General features: G+C 38.3%; 1 protein-coding gene across 11 annotated transcripts in view; it reads left to right on the top strand.

Moving 5' to 3' along the window:
• Erc2 (ELKS/RAB6-interacting/CAST family member 2) overlaps positions 1–21,345 on the top strand; it is a 919,008-nt gene that overhangs the window by 444,564 nt on the left and 453,099 nt on the right. For 8 of the 11 annotated variants that reach the window (XR_015737860.1, XM_087906197.1, XM_087906198.1 and 5 more), the window contains 2 exons: positions 497–637; positions 4,764–4,799. Coding sequence is in view for 10 of the 11 variants with exons in the window: in XM_087906197.1 (XP_087762323.1) it covers positions 497–637; positions 4,764–4,799 (177 nt within the window). In the remaining variant the exon portion in view is untranslated. The remainder of the gene's footprint in view (positions 1–496; positions 638–4,763; positions 4,800–21,345) is intronic. The other 3 variants (XM_087906199.1, XM_087906200.1, XM_087906202.1) reach the window with 1 other exon arrangement.

Raw genomic sequence — 21,345 nt, 5'->3', positions numbered from 1 at the left:
AATTAGTCATGTGTTTCTATTAAAGAGGAGTTTGATAAAATGTAGCAGGATGTTTTACATTTGATTTGCCCTTGGGAATGAAGCATCAAAGTCAGTGTTTTTTTTGTTTTGTTGTTTTTTTATATCTCTCTCAGCATATGCACGGCTTAATTATAATAAATACAAATGGAGAGTTCAGGGCGTGTATTTGGAGAGGCAGTGCTAAAAGATCACCCTAGGACCATGATCTTTAACATGACTTTGAGATGTGAAAACTGCCCTGATTGACCACACCATTTAGTCACATTTGATTCTACTGCGATGCAAGTCTGTTCTGTCTTGTAAGCTGGCCAACTTTCGTTCCCTGGTGATAGCCCACTGTTAACTACCTCAGTAAACCTTACCCCTTCTGTTGAATGCATCCTTTACTGCGATGTGAGGAACCAGTGAATTTGTACTGATGCTCTTGCTTGGAGAAATTCTGATGTTTTCCTTACGAGCATTCTCCTCCTTTCAGTCCAGTTTAATCGACCTCAAAGAACACGCATCTTCATTAGCTTCTGCGGGACTGAAGAGGGACTCCAAATTAAAATCTCTAGAAATAGCCATTGAACAAAAGAAGGAGGAGTGTAGCAAATTGGAAGCACAGCTTAAAAAGGTAAGTGCAGTCTAAGTGTAGATGGGCTCATTGGTGAATTTATAAAATGGTTAGAGGAGAGGCCTTTTTCAAAATAAATAAACTCCTTATCATTGGTTATATGCTGATAAAAGAAACATTTAAGTTGATTCCTGAGACATCTGAATCAAATCTGTTTGTAAATATGAAAACCTATCTTAATTTTTCTGTCAAAAGAAAACTTGAAAAAGAGAAAATAGTTAGAGACATGTAAAAGAATAAAAACTAGCCGCTACTCTCTGGGGGTCTAAACCCTCTGAAAAGGTAGAGGAGGATGTTCTCAGCAAAGAGAAGAATCCAGACATTGCTTCATATTCTGATAAAACTATATAGTTTCAGATGCAGATCAATTTTTGTAATACAACTGGGCAAGAATGTTTCTGGCAACACTCAGTCTCTAGATGCTCACTATAGTAGTCAACCCCCTAGCACATCTGTAGAACGATGATTTATATTGAATTAACAATGGCTGTCTGTCTGAGGAAGCTTGTTCTATCCAGAAGTCTTTGGAAAAGAAAGCAGGGTCTTTCCATTGTGGCATCCACTTGTTTACTCCAGCCTGAACACTTGTGGAGTGCATTTCCAGTCACGCATTGTTCCTCTGACTCCTTCCCTATGTTGTGTGCTTCGTCTGCACTCATTGTTCATAGAAAACTCATAATGTTATTAAGTCTTTTGTTCCCCTTGACAACTAATACTTAGAAGAGATAAGAATCTAAATATATAATAAAACATATAATAAGATTTGATTGTGATTCATAGCCCACTAGAATAGTGATTTGTTAACTATAGTTAGGAAGACAGATGGCATGGATGGCCAGAGATGGAACAATGTTTGTATCCACGCAAGAATTATTTTGAATGCTTAATATTTAAATACTCTATTTTCTATGAAGTTATGCAAACTAAAGCTGAAATGTGACTATTCCATACTTAACCACGTAGGGACTTTAAAAAATTACCATGTGAAATTGCACACTAAGAAAGCCCCCTCACTAAGACTCAGAAGCAGCGTTGAGCGTGGCTGTAGAGATGGCTGGTAGGTAAAGTGATCAGCTCCTGTCCCCAGGCCCCCGGTAAAGAAAAGCAGGCATGGTGTACCTCTGTATTCCTACTCCAGGGAAGCAGAGATGAGGAGATCTCCAGACTCGTCAGCTTCCCAAATTACCTAATTGTTGAGCTCCAGGTTAATAAGAGATATTATGTCAAGAAATAAAAGGTGGAGGAGCAGCTGAAGGAAGCAGTTGATGTTTATCTCTGCTTGACACATGTCTATATTGGTGCATATAGCCATGTATACATGCAACCCCCCCACACACACAGAGGCATGGAAAAATAAAGGTGTTCTTAATATCTCCCTTACTTTAAGTAGTATTTAGTTAAACAGAAATCTGGACTAGTAAATGAAAAAGTTTAAATGGCCCATCTGAAGGTATTTAGATGGCTATGTATGCATTTGGTGTATGAACTATTTTCTAAATACTTACATTGTGCTCTATAATACACTATGCTTTTTTACTTAATAAGAGAGCTTAGTGGTGATAAAACATACTCCCCCACAACACCATAGCAAAGGGAAATGGCTGCTGTAGCATCTTACCTCACTCATGGTGTGCTGAGTAGGAGAATCTCAGGCACACGCAGAGCCTGGAAAGTACCTGCATCAAACTCTGCTGGGCTGTCACGGAGACCAAGGCTCTGCACTAGGATAGCTGTGCATGTGTGCTTGCTATCTGCCCTTTGTCCGTCGAGCTCAGCATCGGTCTTTGAAATCCTCCAGGAACGAAAAGAAGCAGTCCACGTGTTGTTGCTGGCGTTTCCATGTCTATGACTTGATTCTCAACTGAATCTGCATCTTTGCAGTTCAGCCCACTTTGCTTAGGTTGCTCTGTGGTCTGCCCAGCAGATCTCTCACTGGCAACATAGCTTTCCCCCAGACTCCCAGTCGACACCATTTGCTGACATTCACAGTCCAAGCCCCGTAACATTTTGGCGTGATATTTGATGACATTTTAGTGTTCTACACTGTCACCAGCACTAAAGTGACACAGAGTTGTCTCACCGTAAGGGAATTATATAATTCATGAAAAGAGAATTTATTTCTGGGAGTACTTACATAACCTTTATATGGTTTAGTGAACTTAAAAAGGTTATGATCACTTAAATATTTTATGTCTCACCTGTAGATGCTACATTGTTCATTTGGCTCTCAAGTATTGACTTAACTTTAGGGTTGAAGCAGTTTTTGTTTTTGTTTTCTTCGGTAGTCTATAGTTTCTGCTCATGGTTTCTTTAATACCTCAAGTATCCATCACCTGAGAGAGAAAGGAGGTCTATATGGAACACTTGAACACACAAGCCTACGGTGTAGAATGTACAAATGGACACATTCTTTCCTCAAAGAAAAGAAACAACTCTAAAAGCTTGAAAGAGGGCCTTCAGCATCTTTTAAATGAAAAGATTTGTGACTTGTGGATTAAATAGATTTACTCAATGAGAGCTGAAAATATAATTATTTTGTATCATAAATACACCATGGACTTTTCCCAGTCGTATTTTCCTCAAGATTTGTGATGGTCCAGGTCATTTCTGTTCATAAAATCCATATAAGACTATACATTAGTAGTATATAGTTGAAAAGAAACTTTTTCTGTCAGCAATAATGGAATCCACTTTGGGATTTAGCTTCTTATCCTACTAATAATGCATGGCTAAAGTGAGCTATTTTTTTTACATACGAATTTGTGGAGGAGTTTGCATACATAGTAATTTTTAACACTTTTTCATGTAGAGTTTATGATTCCTTCAAATATTTTAGGATAAAAATGCTTCTATACAGACAAGGGATTATGTGAGTTCTATCTGAAACTCTTAGAAATGACAATCAGATGCTCAAGCGTGAGGAAATCCTACTGATTTTAGTGAGTTCATTGAACAATGCTAACCAGGTAAGGCATAATTACTAGTTGTAAGTGTGCATAATAATTAAATCTATCTGCCAATGTTAATTATTCAGGGAGTGAGGAGAACCTAATAACTGATGTATGGATTGCATCGTCTATTGAATGATTTTTTTTTTGAGGTTCAAGCTGTAGAGGTTAACTGACCTGTGTCTTTAGGAACTCCTGAGAAGACACAGACCCCTAAGTGCCATGCTTTCTACTGCCTTCAGTTTTCTGATCGATAGCATGCTTTAGGAGACTTTTCTTAAAAAGCATGCTAACTATCCTCAAGATGAAGAAACAGGTGTCCTGCCTTCAAAGGAGTGTCTCAGCCTAGTACCAATTAATAGTTACCCTTGTATTGCACCTCCAAGACCTCAATCTCGAGCCTCAAATTAATGTGTAGATATTTAATAAACGTAAGTCGAGAATACTATTTACAGTAATATTTCCGACATCTAACTGTGCACAAATCTAACAAGAGCCTATATATACTCTAAAGTCCTTGGAACACTACAGGCTGTCTTTCAGAACTGAGAGAGGAGAAATTGGTTAATAGGCAACACTGTGTTATGGTTCCCCTTACTTTTTTTCCAGACTTGAATTTTCCTTTTCTCCTTTAAATCAGTGTGGTGTTGCCTGCTTTCTGATCTGTCCCTACTGTTAGCCTGCTGCTTCCTAACCTCCGCTTAACTTAGACACCAGATAGAAAACGTAGGCTTCTGGTACTACCAGAGAAGAGCTATAAATTCAATGATAAGATTTAATTAATCTTTTTATTATTATCATCTTTGAAGTTCAGGTAATAAATTGTGGGCTTGGCCCGAAGTACTTCTTCTGATTCATTGTTGGAGGCCAGCACTTCATGTGTCATCAGAAGCGGACAGTTTTCTTTATTTCATGGGCATTTAACTCGAGAGAGGGAAAGGAACACAAACCTTAAATTTCTTGTTTCAGCTATTCTTTTCTAGGAGCCAAAGTCAACATTTGTATTCCCCTAGAGCCTTTCACTTCCACTGTGGAATGTTTAGAAACTGAAATCTTTTCTTTTTTTGAAGACCAGCTCGTCTGTGCGAGCCCCGGGTTTGCTGAGCTAATGCTGTTTTTCTGGGTCTCTCCTTCTTTCCCTGTCTGCGCTGCAATGCCTCCCCACCTTTGCCATGTAGCAAGCTGAGCAGTTGTTCAATCAGATGTACAACCCAGTAAGTCATTTCCCAAAGTTCCCGCTGTAACATATCAAAGCATGAGGATCCACTGAGCCCACGTGACAGTGTGCCACGCTGGGGAAGTGTCCAAAATGAAATCAGGCCCTTCCCATTTCCACTCTACCAACAGAAATGATCTGCACAGAGCCAGTGCCATGCCTTTCGAAATTTAAAAACTAAGAGGTCAAGGAAATTTGGCTAGCTCTGATATTACGTTCTTCCCAACTTCAGTTCTCAGACTACAAAACAAAACAAATCAGCCGAGGATACAGGCTTCTAGAATTGCTGGTGAGATGCTTCAAGCACAGGCTTCCCTGGACCACAGGTATAGCATTTGTAGGAAGCCAGCAGCTCGTGTGCACTGCATCTCTGAACTGCACGTTAAGCTGGCTTTAGCTTTAAAATCTGGGCTGTGCTCACGGGGATTGAAACGTGCCCAGCAATAATACAGTGTTTGTAAAAAGTCAGCAGCCCTAACACAGTCTGCTAGTAACACACCGTAACAATTCTGAATTTAGTTTAATGACATCTGAAAGGCAGGTAACCAGTTCAAAATTAATAAAATAGTTCAGATATCACCACTAGTTCTTTATTCTAATGACATCCGTGCAAAACATGTGTTTCTCTAGTTTGTTTAAAAAGGAGGGAGGGAGGGAGGGAGGGAAGGAAGGAAGGAAGGAAGGAAGGAAGGAAGGAAGGAAGGAAGGAAGGAAGGAAGGAAGGAAGGAGAAGACTTTTTGTCTTGTCACCAGACTGACTTATTGGCAGGTGTATTGAGTGGAGGTGACTAGGATATGTCACTTGTCGAGTGTGACCAGCAATGCCCTCTAATTATCTTCAATTTATCAATCCCCATCACAGATAAAAGAAATACCATGCGTCAAGGAAGCAATTCAGTCAACACAGTTTTATTTGTTAAGCATGCTCTGCCTGCCTACAGGGTGATGGGCAAGATGCCTAGATGTATTTAATAGATTCTACTTGGACCCTTCATTTTACCCAACAAATATATTTAGAGACACAATCCCCAATGCCCTGTTGGAGCATCCCCCATATGGATTTTAGCAAAAACAAATGGAAAAACTGCCCAAGTTTTCTTTCCCTTAGCATTTGAATAGAAGTAGTGATAGGTTAGTCAAGACAGTGGAGAGGTGAAGTAAGATGCCCCCACCAAAAACAGAAGCTTGAAGATTCACCTTAATAAAAATGCATGTTTTCTTGTGAATATTTCTAGAACATTTTTTTTAAAAAAATTTACAAGTTAGGGACAAGAAGAGAATGCAAATTGGTCATGCTTTGTGTGTCTGAAACACAGAGGGATTACTGCATTTTATAGCTGGGATTTGATCAGACAGGAGCTGAAGTTCACTAGTCCTCAGAGTAGGTAGTGTCAAAAACGAAATGACTTAATAACATGGCATCCTCAACTTCCCCTTAACCTTCCACCCAGGGCCAGGCCTCTGCTATTCAAAAGAAACTTTGCAGGCTTTTCAGTGACTAATTCAAAGCCTTAGACTGGTGTTATTCCCCATATTAGTTAAACTACCCAAATGGTTTGGCATCTGGGGAATAGAGCCAGCTCTATTAACTCCCTCTGTCTGCAGGTATTCTCAGGATCCAGTTCTTTTTTGGCCTGATAGGGATGCGGCTTGATGGGTTTGTGACCCTTAATAGTCTGAAAAAAAATGAGTTTCTCCTAGTTATAAAAATAATATATTATATATCCTTGGTATTGAAAGAGTAAAGAAGGATATCAGAGATGATAAAAAGGACAAGAGGATAGCTTACTGCGAATGTAGGCAGGAGGAATGCACATGTGTGTACATTCCCTCGCTAGGCACCTTTGTGTGGAGGAGGCTACTCTTTTTCATTGCTTCCTTTTCTTTCCCTGTTCTTTTCCCTCCCTCTTCATCCTTCCTTCCCTTTATCTTCCTTTTTTTCCTTACATTATACCCTTTCTTTTCACCAAGTTGTCCCCAAAATATTTTGTAGCAAAAATCCATGAGAGTCTAGGAGAGGTTCAGAAGAATTTATTTAGATGTATGAGAGGGGTGAACACTCACAGATGCAGGACAGGTTAGACACCTGCTGCAGGAAGACTGCCACCAGCAAACTGCCTGCTCCACGTCTACCATTCATGCAAGCTTGAGAGCAAGAAAATGAGAGACCTTTCCCCCTCAGTTGTCATGTAGCAGACAGGACCATACCCTAGGGCTTGCTGTTCCAAGTCATGTGCTAAATGGATCACAATCCCTTGATACTCCTCTTTTTATCTAAATAAGAAGGTTCTAACCCTAATACAATTATATATATATATATATATAATATATATATAATTATATATTAAATTAGTAAGTATTATTCAGGAGAAAACAGTTAATAACATAACACAAAAATGCAGCTACAACCAACTAGAACAACATCAAGCAAGAAACATATAATAAATGTCCAGGTTATAGGCAATCAGCAAGTAAGAGGATAGTAACTGTGACCATCTAGTCTTCAACCCCATCAAAGATCTGAGAAGAAATATTTTATTACCTGATTAAGCAGGAAGTGCAAACAAGTGACTTCCAAAAGATGTAAGAAATGACAAAAACAGTTGGCTTCCTGGACAATCACCCAAAGTCTCTCTGCAATATTGGGGCTACCAACTTTGACTATGGGCCTAGAATATCTGACAGACCATTTCTGAAGCAGGAAAATTTGAAAGATTGTCCTACCTTGTCTTGGCAAGGTTCAGCAGTTGCTTTTCCTTGTGCCCTGCTTATCCAGATTAGACAGTGTACTTACTGTGAGAAGTCAGGGCAAGGGCAGTTCTTTGCCCAATAGGTCAGTTTAGCCAAGAAGAAAACAAGCTCCATATGGAGTGTCTTCAGTGTTCATCATTCTGTTGGGAGTAGATCAGTGCTGCCAGGAGCAGTTGTGTCTCATATCAACAGAATCCTAAAATATTGAAACATTTAAATGCAATATTCAGTAGATCTTTGAATTGTTTGAAGAATACTCATTAATGTGTACTCTATCTTTGTTAATCTCAAGAACATAACTAACATAACTGTAAGAATGACAAACATGGGTGACTATTAACCTGTAATTTTTTTAAAAAAAACTACCTTTTTTCATTTTACATACCAATCCCATTTCCCACTCCTTCCCTTCCTCCCATTTCCTGCACCTGCCCCCTACCCCACCCCATCCATTCCTTAGAGAGGGTAACATTAATTTGGGGAAAGTCCATGTGTCTTCATACTATATATAGGATGAGCAAGGTATCCATACAAAGAGAATAGGTTTCAAAAAGCCAGTACAAGCATAAATTCTGGTGCCACTGCCAGTGGACCCACAGTCTGCCCCAGTCACTCACATTCAGAGGGACTAGTTTGGACCTATGCTGTTTTCTTCCCTGTCTGGCTGGAGTTGATGAGCTCGCATGAGCTCAGGTAAACTGTTTCAGTGGGTGTCCCTGTCATGATTTTGACATCTTTGCTCATATTCTCATTCCTCCCATTCTTCAACTGGACTTTGGGTGCTTAATTTAGTGCTCTGATATAGGTCTCTGCCTCTGTTCCCATCAGTTGCTGGATGACGGTTCTATGGTAATATTTAAGATGTTTATCAGTCTGACTACATGGTAAGGACAGTTGGGCACCCTCTCCACTATTGCTTAGGGTCTTAGCTGGGGTCATCCTTGTGGATTCCCAGGAATTTCTCTAGAAATGTGGATTCCTACCACATTTCTTGCTAGCCCCATAATGGCTCCCTCAATCAAAATATCTCTTTCCTTGCTCTCATCTCTGTCCTTCCTTCATCTCAACTATCTCATTCCCTCAACTTTTTCCTCCTCCTTCCCCTTCTCCCTTCATCTTCCTCTTGTGCCCTCCCTACTCCCCCTACCCCCATGCTTCCAAATTTGTCAGGTCATCTTGTCTATGTGCCCTTTTCAGGTGGATCAATGTAAGTTTTTCTTAGGATTCATCTTGTTACTTAGCTTCTCTAGGATCATGAACTATAGGCTCAATATTCTTTGCTTTACAGCTAGTATTCACTTATGCATGAGTACATACCATGTTCATCTTTCTTGATCTGAGTTACCTCACTCAGGATGTTTTTTTTTAAATTCCATCCATTTGCATGTACATTTCAAGATGTCATTTTTTTTCCCACTGAGTAGTACTCTAATGTGCAAATTGCCACATTTTCTTTAGCTATTCTTCAGTTGAGGGGCATCTAGGTTGTTTTCAGGTTATGGTACTACAAATAATGCTGCTATGAACATAGTTGAACAGATGTCCTTGTAATATGATTGAACATATTTTGGATATATGCCCAAGAGCTGGGTCCTGAGGTAGGTTAAGCCCCAAATTTCTGAGAAACCATTATCCTGATTTCCAAAGTGGTTGTACAAGTTTGCATTCCTACCAGCAATAGAGTAGTATTCCCCTAATTCCACATCTTCTCTAGCAGAAGCTATCACTGGTGTTTTTTGATCTTAGCCATTCTGTCTGGTGTAAGATGGTATCTCAGATTGTTCTGATTTTCATTTCCCTAATGGCTAAGGATGTTGAACATTTTTTAAAGTGTCTTTTGGCCATTTGAGATTCTTCTTCTGTTGAGAATTCTCCATTTAGTTCTGCACTCCATTTTTAAATTGGGTTATTTGAAATTTTGATGTCTAAATTTTTGAGTTCTTTATATATTTTGAAGATCAGTCCTCTGCTTATGTGTGACTGGTGAAGATCTTTTCCCATTCAATAGGCTGCTTTTTTGTCTTATTGACTGTATTCTTTGCTTTACAGAAGCTTCTTAGTTTCAGAAAGTCCCATTTATTTATTGTTGCTCTCAGTGTCTATGCTACTGGGGTTATATTTAGGAAGTAGTTTCCTGTGCCCATGTATTCAAATATACTTCCCACTTTTTCCTCTATCAGGTTCAATGTGGTCAGATTTATATTGAGGTCTTTATCCAATTTGGACTTGAGTTTTGTGCATGGGGATAGATATGAATCTATTGTTATTCTTCTGCATGTTGACATCCAGTTATGCTAGCACCATTTGTTGAAGATGCTTTCTTTTTTCCATTGTATATTTTTAGCTTCTTTGTCAAAAATCAGGTGTTCATAGGTGTGTGGATTAATATCTGGGTCTTGAATCAATTTCATTGGCCAACCTGTCTGTTTTTATTATAATTTCAAGCTGTTTTAATTACTGTAGCTCTATAATAGATCTAGGTGTCAAGGATGGTGATGCCTCTGGAAATTCCTTTATTGTACAGTATTGTTTTGGCTATCCTGGGTTTTTTGTTTTTCCATATGATGTTGAGTATTGTTCTTTCAAGGTCTGTGAAGAATTGTGTTGGGATTTTGATGAGAATTGCATTGAATCTATAGATTGATTTTGGTTGGATTGCCATTTTTACTGTGTTGATCCTACCTACCAAGAGCATGGGAGATCTTTCTATTTTCTGGTATTTTCTTCAGTTTCTTTCTTCAAAGATTTAAAGTTCCTGTCAAATAGGTCTTTCACTTCTTGACTAGTGTTACCCCAAAATATTTTTTGTTGTTTATGGTTATTGTTTTATTTATTTATTTATTTTATTAATTTATAAAAATTTCCACTTCTGCCCCTCCTCCCATTACCCTCCCACTCCCCCCACTCCCTCTCCTCCTCTCTCTCCAGTCCTAAGAGCAGTCAGGGTTTCCTGCCCTGTGGGAAGTTCAAGTTCCTCCCCTCTCCCTCCAGGTCTAGGAAGGTGAGCATCCAAACAGACTAGGATCCCAAAAAGCCAATACATGCAGACGAAACAAGTCCCAGTACCATTATCAATGGCTTCTCAGACAGTCCCCATGTCAGCCACATTCAGAGAATCTGGTTTGATCACATACTCATTCAGTCCCCAGTCCAGCTGGCCTTGGTGAGCTCTCATTAGATCAGTCCCCTTGTATCAGTGGGTGAACGCACCCCTCGCAGTCCCGACTTCCTTGTTCATGTTCTCCCTCCTTCTGCTCCTCATTTGGACCTTGGGGGCTCAGTCCAGTGCCCCAATATGGGTCTCTGTCTCTATCTCCATCCATCGTCGGATGAAGGTTCCCTCTGATCCTGCCTTCCTTGCTCACGTTCTCCCTCCTTCTGCTTCTCATTTGGACCTAGGGAGTTAAGTCCAGTGCTCCAATGTGGGTCTCTGTCTCTATCTCTATCCATCGCCAGATGAAGGTTCTATGGTGATATACAAAATATTCATCAGTATGGTTATAGGCCAAGGCCAGTTCAGGCACCCTCCCCTCTGCTGTCCAGGGAACAATCTGGGGACCTCTCCTTGGGCCTGGGAACCCCTCTAGAATCAAGTCTCTTGCAAACGCTAAAATGGCTCCCTTAATTGAGATATATACTTCCCTGCTTCCATATCCATCCTTCCTTCCTCCCCCCATCCCATTCCTCCAAGCTTTCCCCAATCTTTCCCTACTCCCTTCTCTCTAACCATCTCCCCTTCCTTCCACATCCACCCCCGCCCCGTGCACCCAAGGTTGCCTGGCAATCTTGTCTACTTCCAATATCCAGGAGGATAACTATATGATTTTCTTCAGGTTCACCTTCTTATTTAGCTTCTCTAGGATCACGCAATTAACCCAATTAAAAAATGGGGTACTGAACTGAACAGAGAATTCTCAACAGAAGAACTTTGAATGGCCAAAAGACACTTAAGGTCATGCTCAACCTCCTTAGTGATCAGGGAAATGCAAATCAAAACAACTTTGAGATACCATCTTCCACCTGTCAGAATAGCTAAACTCAAAAACACCAATGATAGCCTATGCTGGAGAGGATGTGGAGTGAGGGGAACACTCATCCACTGTTGGTGGGAATGCAAACTTGTCCAGCCACTGTGGAAATCAGTGTGGCGGTTTTTCAGGAAACTGGGAGTCAACCTCCCTCAGGACCCAGCAATTCCACTCTTGGGAATATACCCAAGAGAGGCCCTATCATACTACAAAAGCATTTGTTCAACTATGTTCATAGCAGCACTATTTGTAATAGCCAGAACCTGGAAACAACCTAGGTGACCCTCAACAGAAGAATAGTTAAAGAAGGTATAGAACATATACAAATTAGAGTTTTACTCAGCGGCAAAAAACAATGACATCTTGAATTTTGCATGCAAATGGATGGAAATAGAAAACGCTTTACTGAGGTAACTCAGACACAAAAAGAGGAATATGGTATGTACTCACTCATAAGTGGATTCTAGCCATAATTAAAGGTCTTTGTTTATGGTTATTGTGAAGGGTGATATTTCTCTGATTTCTTTCTCAGTTTCTTTATCATTTGAATATAATGAGAGCTAATGATTTTTTTGAGTTGATCTTGTGTTCTGCCATATTACTGAAGGTATTTATCTGCTATAGAAGTTCCCTAGTAGAGTTTTTGGGATCACTGAAGGGGCAAGATCGATCAGTAATTAAAGATCAGCCAGATTAGCTTAATACAAAAGATACAGCTTTAATAAACATAAGGAAAACTTACACCAGAGTCCTAACAGTCCGTCCGGAATGCAGGAGCCAAGCGAGAGAGGACAATGAAGCGCAACTGCAACTGCCAGGTTTATAGGTAAATTTTTGCCTTAGGGCAACACACCCCACTGACAGAATGTAATTGGCTGAGCTCCCCTATCAGATCACTAATGTATACTATTATATCATCTGCAAATAACCAAAGTTTGCCTTCTTCCTTTACAATTTGAATCCTCTTGATGTCCTTTTGTTGTCTTATTGCTCTAGTCAGAACATTAAGAACTATGTTGAACAGATATGAAGAGAGTGGCCAACCTTGTCTTGTTCCTGATTTTAGTGGGATTGGTTTGAATTTCTCTCTATTTAATTTGATGTTGACTGTCGGCTTACTGTATATTGCTTTTCATTATTTTTAGATATATTCTTTTATCCCTGATCTCTCCAAGACCTTTGTTATGAAGGGGTATTGATATTGTCGAATGCTTTTTCAGCATCTAATAAGATTATCATATGTTTTTTTCTTTCAGTTTATTTATATTGTGAATTTCATTGCTAGATTTTCATATGTTGAACCATCTCTGCATCTCTGGATTGAAGCCGACTTGATCATGGTGGATAATTTTTTTGATATGTTCTGGGATTCAATTTGGCAGTATTTTATTGAGTATTTTTGCATCTATGTTTATGAGTGAGATTGGTCTGTAATTCTCTTTTTTGGTTGAATCTTTGTGTGGTTTTGGCATCATGGTAACTGTAGCCTCATAGAAAGACTTTGGCAATATTACATCTTTTTATATTTTGTGGAACACTTTGAGGAGTATAGGAATTAGCTTCTTCTTTGAAGTTCTGGTAGAATTCTGCACTGAACCCATCCAGCCCTGGGCTTTTTGGTTGGGGGGCTTTTGATGACAGGTTTTATTTCCTTGCAGGTTATAGGTCTATTTCAATTGTTCATCTGGTTTTGATTTAGGTTTGATATATGGTACCTATCCAGAAAACTGTCCATTTCTTTTACATTTTCCAATTTTGTGGAGTACAGATTTTTGTAGTATGACATAAAGATTCTCAATATTTTCTCAGTGTCTGTTGTTATGTCCACCTTTTCATTTCTGAGTTTGTTAATTTGGATGTTCTCTCTCTGCCATTTGATTAGTTTGGATAAGGGTTTGTCTATCTTGTTGATTTTCTCAAAGAACCTGCTTTGTTTCATTGGTTCTTTGTATTGTTTTTTTTTTGTTTCTATTTTATTGATTTCAGCCCTCAGTTATTTCCTGTCTTTTACTCCTCCTGAGTGAGTCTGTTTCTTTTTGTTCTAGAACTTTCCAGTTGTGCTGTTAAATCACTAGTGTGAGCTTTCTCTACTCTCCTTATGTGGGGATTTAGTACTATGAACTTTCCTCTTAGCACTGCTTTCATGGTGTCCCATAGGTTTGAGTAAGTTGTGCCTTCATTTTCATTGAATTTTAGAAAGTCTTTGATTTCTTTCTTTATTTTTTCCTTAACCCAGGCGCGGTTTAGTAGAGCACTGTTTAATTTCCATGTGTTTGTGGGCTTTCTGAAATTAGTGTTGCTGTTGAATTCTAATTTTAAACCATGATGATATGATAAGATACAGGTGGTTACTCCAATTTTTTTGTAACCGTTGAGGTTTGCTTTGTTACTGAGTATGTGGTCAATTTTAGAGAAGGTTTCATGAGGTGCTGAGAAGAAGGTCTATCTATTCTTTTGTGTTTGGGTGGAATGTTCTGTAGATATCTGTTAATTCCATTTGAGTCATGATATCTGTTAATTCTCTTATTTCTCTGTTAGATTTCTGTCTGGTTGACCTGTCCATTGGGAAGAGTGGGGTATTGAAGTCTCCTACTATTAGTGTGTGGGGTTTGATGTGCAATTTAAGCTTTAGTAATGTTTCTTTTACAGATATTCAGGATTGAGACTTCATTTTGATGGATTGTTCCTGTTATGAGTATGAAATATTCTTCTCCATCTTTTTTGATTGATTTTAGTTTGACATCTCTTTTGTTAGATATTAGGACAGTTGCACCTACTTATTTCTTAGGTCCATTTGGTTGGGAAATCTTTTCTTAATCTTTTGCTCTGAGGTAATGTCAGTCTTTGAGGTTTAGGTGTGTTTCTTGTAAACAGCAGAAGGCTGGATCCTGCTTTTGTATCCATTCTCTTAACCTGTGTCTTTTTATAGGTGCATTGATATAAGAGATATTAATGACCAGTTATTTTTCAATGGTAGTGTGTGTGTTTCTCTTCTTTGGGTTTTGTTGATATGAGGTTGTCTGTTGCCTGTGTTTTTGTAGGTGTAGTTATCTTTCTTGGTAGTATTTCTATACTTCCTTTCCTTCTAGTACTTTCTATAAGGCTGGATTTGCAGATAGGTATTGTTTAAATCTGTTTTTGTCATGGAATATTTCTTTTCTCCATTGATGTTGATTGAAAGCTTTGTCTGTGCTTGCATTCATGGTCTCTTAATGTCTGCAGCACATCTGCCCAGGTTCTGGCTTTTATGGTTTCCATTGAGAAGTCAGGAGTAATTCTGATAGGTCTACCTTTATATGTTACTTGACCTCTTTACTTTGCAGCTCTTAATATTCTTTATTTATTTTATATGTTTTGTGTTTTGATTATTTTATGGCAAGGGGATTATTTTTGATCCAGTTTATTTGGTGTTCTGTAAGCTTCTTGTATTGTCATAGGAATCTACTTCTTTAGGTGGGAAAGATTTCTTCTATGATTTTGTTGAATATATTTCCTGTGTCTTCGAGCCGAAGTTCTTGTCCTTCTTCTATCCCTATTCTTTTCATGGTGTTCCAGATTTCCTGAATGTTTTGTGTTAAGCTTTTTGTAGATTTAACGTTTTCTTTGAGCAATGAATTTATTTTCTTTATAGTATCTTCAACTCCTGAGATTCTGTCTTCCATCTCTTGTTTTCTGTTGGTTATGCTTGCCTCTGTTGTTTCTGTTCATTTACCCAGATTTTCTATATCCAGAATTTTCTTGGTTTGTGTTTTTTGTACTGCCTCTGTTTTAGACTTCAAGTTTTGAACTGTTCGCTTCACCCGTTTGATTGCTTTTTCTTGGTTTTCTTGAGTTTCTTTGAGAAATTTATTAATTTCTTTCATTTTTTGTTTGTTTTTTCCTCCATTCTTTTTTCTTTTTATTTTTTTTAAAGATTTACTTTATTTAATATATGCTTGTCTGCACGACAGAAGAGGGCATCAGATCTCATTTTGGATGGTTGTGAGCCACCGTGTGGTTGCTGGGAATTGAACTCAGTACCTTTTAAAGAGCAATCAGTGCTCTTACCCTCTGAGCCATCTCTCCAGCCCTTTCTCCATTTCTTTAAGGGAACTTTTCATTTCCTCTTTAAAGGTCTCCATCATCTTCATAACACTGAATTTAAAATCGTTTTCTTCTCTTTCAGGATGTTCAAGTCTTCTTATTGTTTGATCATTGGGTTCTGGTTGCTTTTTTAGGTTGTGTGGATGAATTTGTACATTGGCACCTACCCATCTCTTCCTTCAGTTGATGCCAGCATTGTCTTTGCATCTTGGTTCAATCCTTGCAGTAACTGTCTGTATCTTGGGAACTGTTCTTGGTCTGCTCTGTACTGTCCCTGTCTGTGTCTCAGGGGTTTTGTGAGCCTACCTGCAGGAAACTCACCTGCTGACTGGCTATAGAAGCCAAGGCCGGTGGGGGAGGGGAAAGGGATTTTGCCCCAGTTTGGAGGGTCTATACAGTGGGGTGTCCTGCCGGCTGGCTGGGGACTCACCTCTTAGTCCTCTCTGTGTAGTAGCAGGCTGTGGTTTAGAGTTCCACTGAGGTTATGGGAAGGGGGGCATAGGCAAGTTTGGGAGCAGAGTGGGATTTGTAGCTTTTGGAGTCCAATGAGTGGGATGGGGGTATTGGAGCAGCCTACCTGCAGGAAATTCTCCTGCTGGCTAGCTAGAGAAGTTGAGGCAGGCGAGGGAGGGGACCAAGGTTTTGCCCTGATATGGAGGGCTTAGAGAGTTGGGTGTCCTGCTAGGTGACTGATCACTTACCTCTTGTAGGAGTAGCAGGCTGTGTTTCACAGTTCCAATGAGGATGGGGGGTATAGGTGAGTTTGGGGGCAGGGTGGAATTTGTAGGTTTCAGGGTCTGATGGTTGTGATGGGGTAATTAACCTGTAATTCTTAATAACCTATATAGCTTAAAGACTAAAGCTTCACATTATAAAAATAGACAATCTTTAAACAGATGTGCATTAGGACAATGGCCTCAAAATTGTAACGATATATATAATATCTTGATCAGAGGTAGAAATCTATAGTACAATATGAGAAAAATATCCTTAATTTGTATCAATATGCAAAATATTTTAAGTAGGAGTAGAAACACACATACAATATGACAAAAATAATTTTACATATGTGTACAAAAATATTATAAACAGAAATATGAACATACACAATATGACAAATATAATTTTCAATTTGTATCAATATAAAAATTATCTTTGACAGGAATACGAAAATAATTTTAAATATGTATCAAATATAGAATGTAAATTGTCTAAAACTAATAATTGCTAAAATAGTTTACAAGTAGATATACTAATCTACCATATTATACTATCCTATCTATTCCCTTCCTTCTGCACCAAATGAGATTCCGGAGTCTAGTGTTATTTATTATTCTGCCCCCAACCCTATAATAACTTATAACCAACCCTGAGAAAAACCAAAACCTATTCCTCCCATCTGTTGCGAGAAGAGGCGTCATTTTCTAAGAATTATTTCCAGCTGTCTTGGGGGCAATGATGTCTCTATGGGATCCTGTAAAAAAACCAAAACAACATTTGGTGCCAGATGTAGTGAGAATCCACGAGAGTCTGAGAGAGGTTCCCAAGAATTTATTTAGATGTATGTTAGGGGTAAACACTCACCGACTCAGGACAGGTGAGACACCTCTGCGGTCTGCTGCCCAAGGGGAAAGAGCACCACCAGCAAGCTGCCTGCTCCAGTCCTACTAGAGTGCTAGAGTGAGAGACCCTTCCCCCTCAGCTTCTCGGTTGTCCTGCAGCAGACAGACTAAATGGATCAAAATCCCATGACAATGTTTGTTCAGTTTTTATATCTTATTTTCTTACCATAAGACAGTAGAATTCCCTCATGTAATTAACTATTTTTCTAGAATACCCTCAATGGTTCTATACTGCTGGTCTCTTTATCACACTGGTTTTTGATCACACATTATCTCTGCTTGTGCCGGTTCCACAAATGAAGCTAGGACAAGTCCCCCCACCCACCCATCTGTCCTTTCCATTGTCCCTTCCTCTCCTCCTCCACCTCCACCCTTCTTTCTCTTTCCTTCTCCATCTCTTTTTTCCTTTTTCATAGAGTGAAACTCTCGACCCATAGTTGTGGTTTTTAAGGACATCTCAATAGTTGTTACTCAGTTGTAATTCAGAGTGACTTCTTCCCGCACTGATTAAATGTGACCTTGTGACTTTTTGACCACACCCTGGCCCACACAGAGAGTTGTCATTTTACATGACTTCTAAAAATTCTCTAGGTCATTTTTTTCCTTCTCTTTAATTTCTAATGTGTTTTGGGTTTAACGATATATTATTAGCTCAGTCCTTTTTCTTTTGAAATTTAGGTCCTTTGGCCATTTAAGTTCTTGTCTGTAATCTACGGGTTTGTTCTTGGTTCATATGAGTTGTTTTCTATCCTATAAACAACTTCTCATTAAATTTCTCATTAAAAATTAAAATTATTTAATTTTTAATAAAGAGGGAATTGTCTTGGAGTTTTTGACCAGTGGAATTATTTTTTATAATATTCTCATTTTCTTTTGTCTTTGAAGTCATTTTATGATTTCACTCACATGTATTAACATTTTTAATGCTATTTTTATATCAACACACCTCTTATCATCTGTATTTTTATTAATATTGAGAGGTAAAATATGTTTTCTAAATTATAAGCTATTTTCATTGCTTGTCAAGTGTTCTCTGGCCTTGATACCACTGCTTTGTGTTGTATTCTCCAGAAGGGATGAATGTCTCAGTTTTAGCTGTGTCCCTTGTTAGGTGAGGACCTTAACTCTTGTGGCTGTGATATTTAAGCACCTAGTGGGTCAGATTCTCAGTTGATTCTTCCTGTTTTTCTCCTGTCTTGTTCAGGAGTTCCTTGCTTTTTATTTTTAACCTTCCAGGTAAACTTCAGGGTCACTTTTGTCAATTTAAAAAATCATAATTGCTGGTGATTTTAATTTATTTTCATCCTACCTGATAATTTATATTATACACTGATACATTTCTAATTTCACTTCTTACCATTCATAAACATTACCCAACTATTTTTAGTGGTTCTCTACAGTGAAATTTTGACATGTTTCTATTACAAGACTGGGGTATTTATTTTTGACGCTATCGTGAAGCATATGCATATATATAATTTTTTAAGCTGTTACAGAAACTGGTACATTTCTCTTTTTGTTTTCTAACCAGCTTTGTTGTACAGGAAGCGTTTTCTCTGTGTGTTTATTTTGAATATGGCCACCTTCACACTGCTGGTGAATTTACTATAGTCACTTTGAATGCATCAGAACATTCTACATAAGCCAGGTATGGTGTCACATGCCTTTAATCCTAACACTTGGGAGGCAGAGGCACGAGAATATATGTGAATTTGAAGCTAGCCTGGTCTACAAAGCAAATTCCAGGACAGTCAGAGCTATGCAGAGAGACCCTGTCTGGAAAACAAACAAACAATAAACCCAACCAACCAACAACAGAGCACATGCTACAGTTAGTACAGTGTCTGTGTGTCTACACTCAGGGTAAATAAGGATTGGGCTTTGAAGTCTTTATGTAAATATGTTCTGGAATACAAATAAAACATTTACTAAACACTTTCTTTTTTGTAACTGCTCCATTCTGATAAATAGTGTGCTACTGTCATTTCATAGGAACTTAAACTTTTGTTTTTGAATCATTATTGCTCCTCCTAATAGCAATCTTTCTTCACCTAACTGCCAGCCTCTGATTCTGGAGGAATTTTGTCCTGTCATGGCAAATAAATGTAGGTTGAATAATTTTCTTCCCTCCATTTTTAATTCTAGACAAGATATAGAGTTTACCATTGGCTTCCAATGCTGTCTTTGTTATAGTCCTAGGATCCAGAAGTCTTCCATATATTTTAGAAGAATCTTTAGCCTTTCTGGACATGTTGAGTGCTTTGCTATGGGCACTGAGGCCACCTTGCTGCTGGCAGGGGTGCCCTTGAAACCCCTCTGATTTGCTCCCATGAGACCCCTGGCCAGTCAATATCCATTTGAAATCCTATATCTGGTAGACAACTTTGCACAGGGCTCATGTTTTCTTTAACAGTTTACAAAACGAACAAAAACAACAACAAAACTCAGGCATTTTTTTTCCATTCTACACAGAGAATAGCATCTTCTTATGTTTAGGAAGGCATTCCTGTCTAGTACGTCCTTCAGTTCTGTGCATTCCTAGGAAGCTGATGTACTGACTGTGCACTTATCCAAGGCCGTTGGTTAGCCGTAGCAATTCCTTTTTTTATAAAGTCTATTTCTGGAAACTATTTGATTCACTCTTAAACCAATATCCTGTGGCATGGTAGAAAACTACAATTATTTATAACTATTTACGATATAATTCAGAGAATAGAGATAGTACATACAAATGTACACATGTACACAAACATATATCCAACAAATGATATAGTCTTTCAATGTCCAAAGAACTCAAATAGCATTCCAAATGACACATGTTAAAAACGTTACATGTTTTATTTTAGAATGTCTAGATAATACCTTAGTACTCAATTTTTCTAATTTTTTGAAATTCTAGATTTAAGAGGAATTATAATAATAATTACATTTTTATTTGAAGGATCTTAAAATATGTTAAGTATATTGCTTTTTATTTTTGTGCATCTTTGGAATATTTATTTATATTTATTTATATATCATATTTGTTTCTTCTATGAAATAAAATTTTTGATAGAGTTCTAATATGCTGATTATGAATGCTCTGAATTTAGTCAATTTGAATTTTAAAAAGACTAACTTTTTTAGAATGATAGAACACAAGATTCCAAGATATATTATTATTATTTTCAAAATATATTACTTAGGGTCAATAAATATGTCTGGTATTCATTTTTATTTGAACCCTAATTTAAGTTTTATAATATGTTGTAGTTCTGTAAAACTTAACGAGTCTGTTTTGTTCATAACCTAGAACTATGTCAATATCTAAAATTATTAACACCCCATCCTGCTATTATGATATGAAAGGAATGTTGAAGACATCGTCTGTGGACATTGAGACAGCAGGGTGCTGTAACTGAGAATCACATTTTCACAGTGCATAAATTTAGCAAATTACTGCTGCAGTCTAGAAGCAGCAGGGCTGAAAAATCAACAATTTCATTACCTAACAGTTGGCTTGTACTTTATGGATACAACTAATCATTGTTTTGGAGGGAAATCATTTTTTATTAAAAATTGTTAGGGCCCATTTCCAAGGGAGTGTTATATAATATTATAAGTGAATGTCCCCTGCCTTCTGTCACAGCAGGGTTCTGGACTGAAGTTAATGTTTTCCTTTTTAGACATCTGGAATTATGGATTAGTACTCCACTGAAACAGTGTCCAACCTTTATAAGATTAAGTAGAAAGAAGCTTGAGGTGTGTGAATATGACCCTTGCCAGCTTTGGGGCTAACCGCTCTTTTCCTTGATTGAGATACATCAGTCAACTAAAATCCTACCTGGTTCCTGACATAGTTCTGCTCACTTTCATTGCGATAATTGCTAGGTGTCATGGTGAGCGCCCCGTGTGCTTCATCCAGGCTTTCAGAGTCAGTTCACATCCAGCTGTTGTGGCTGCCCACGTTAGGGAGGCTTCCACCCTTGTTTTTATTACAATTTATGGGGAATTTCTATATATTTGAAAGTACAAGAGACATGGTGGTGGGAACCCCAAACTTACAGGACTTGCATGTAAG

This window comes from Myodes glareolus, chromosome 5 (assembly GCF_982192425.1).
Source record: "Myodes glareolus chromosome 5, mMyoGla1.1, whole genome shotgun sequence".
NCBI classification, from domain to species: Eukaryota; Metazoa; Chordata; class Mammalia; order Rodentia; family Cricetidae; genus Myodes; species Myodes glareolus.
The sequence above is the reverse complement of the archived record's forward strand: the minus strand, read 5'-3'. Positions and strand labels throughout refer to the sequence as shown.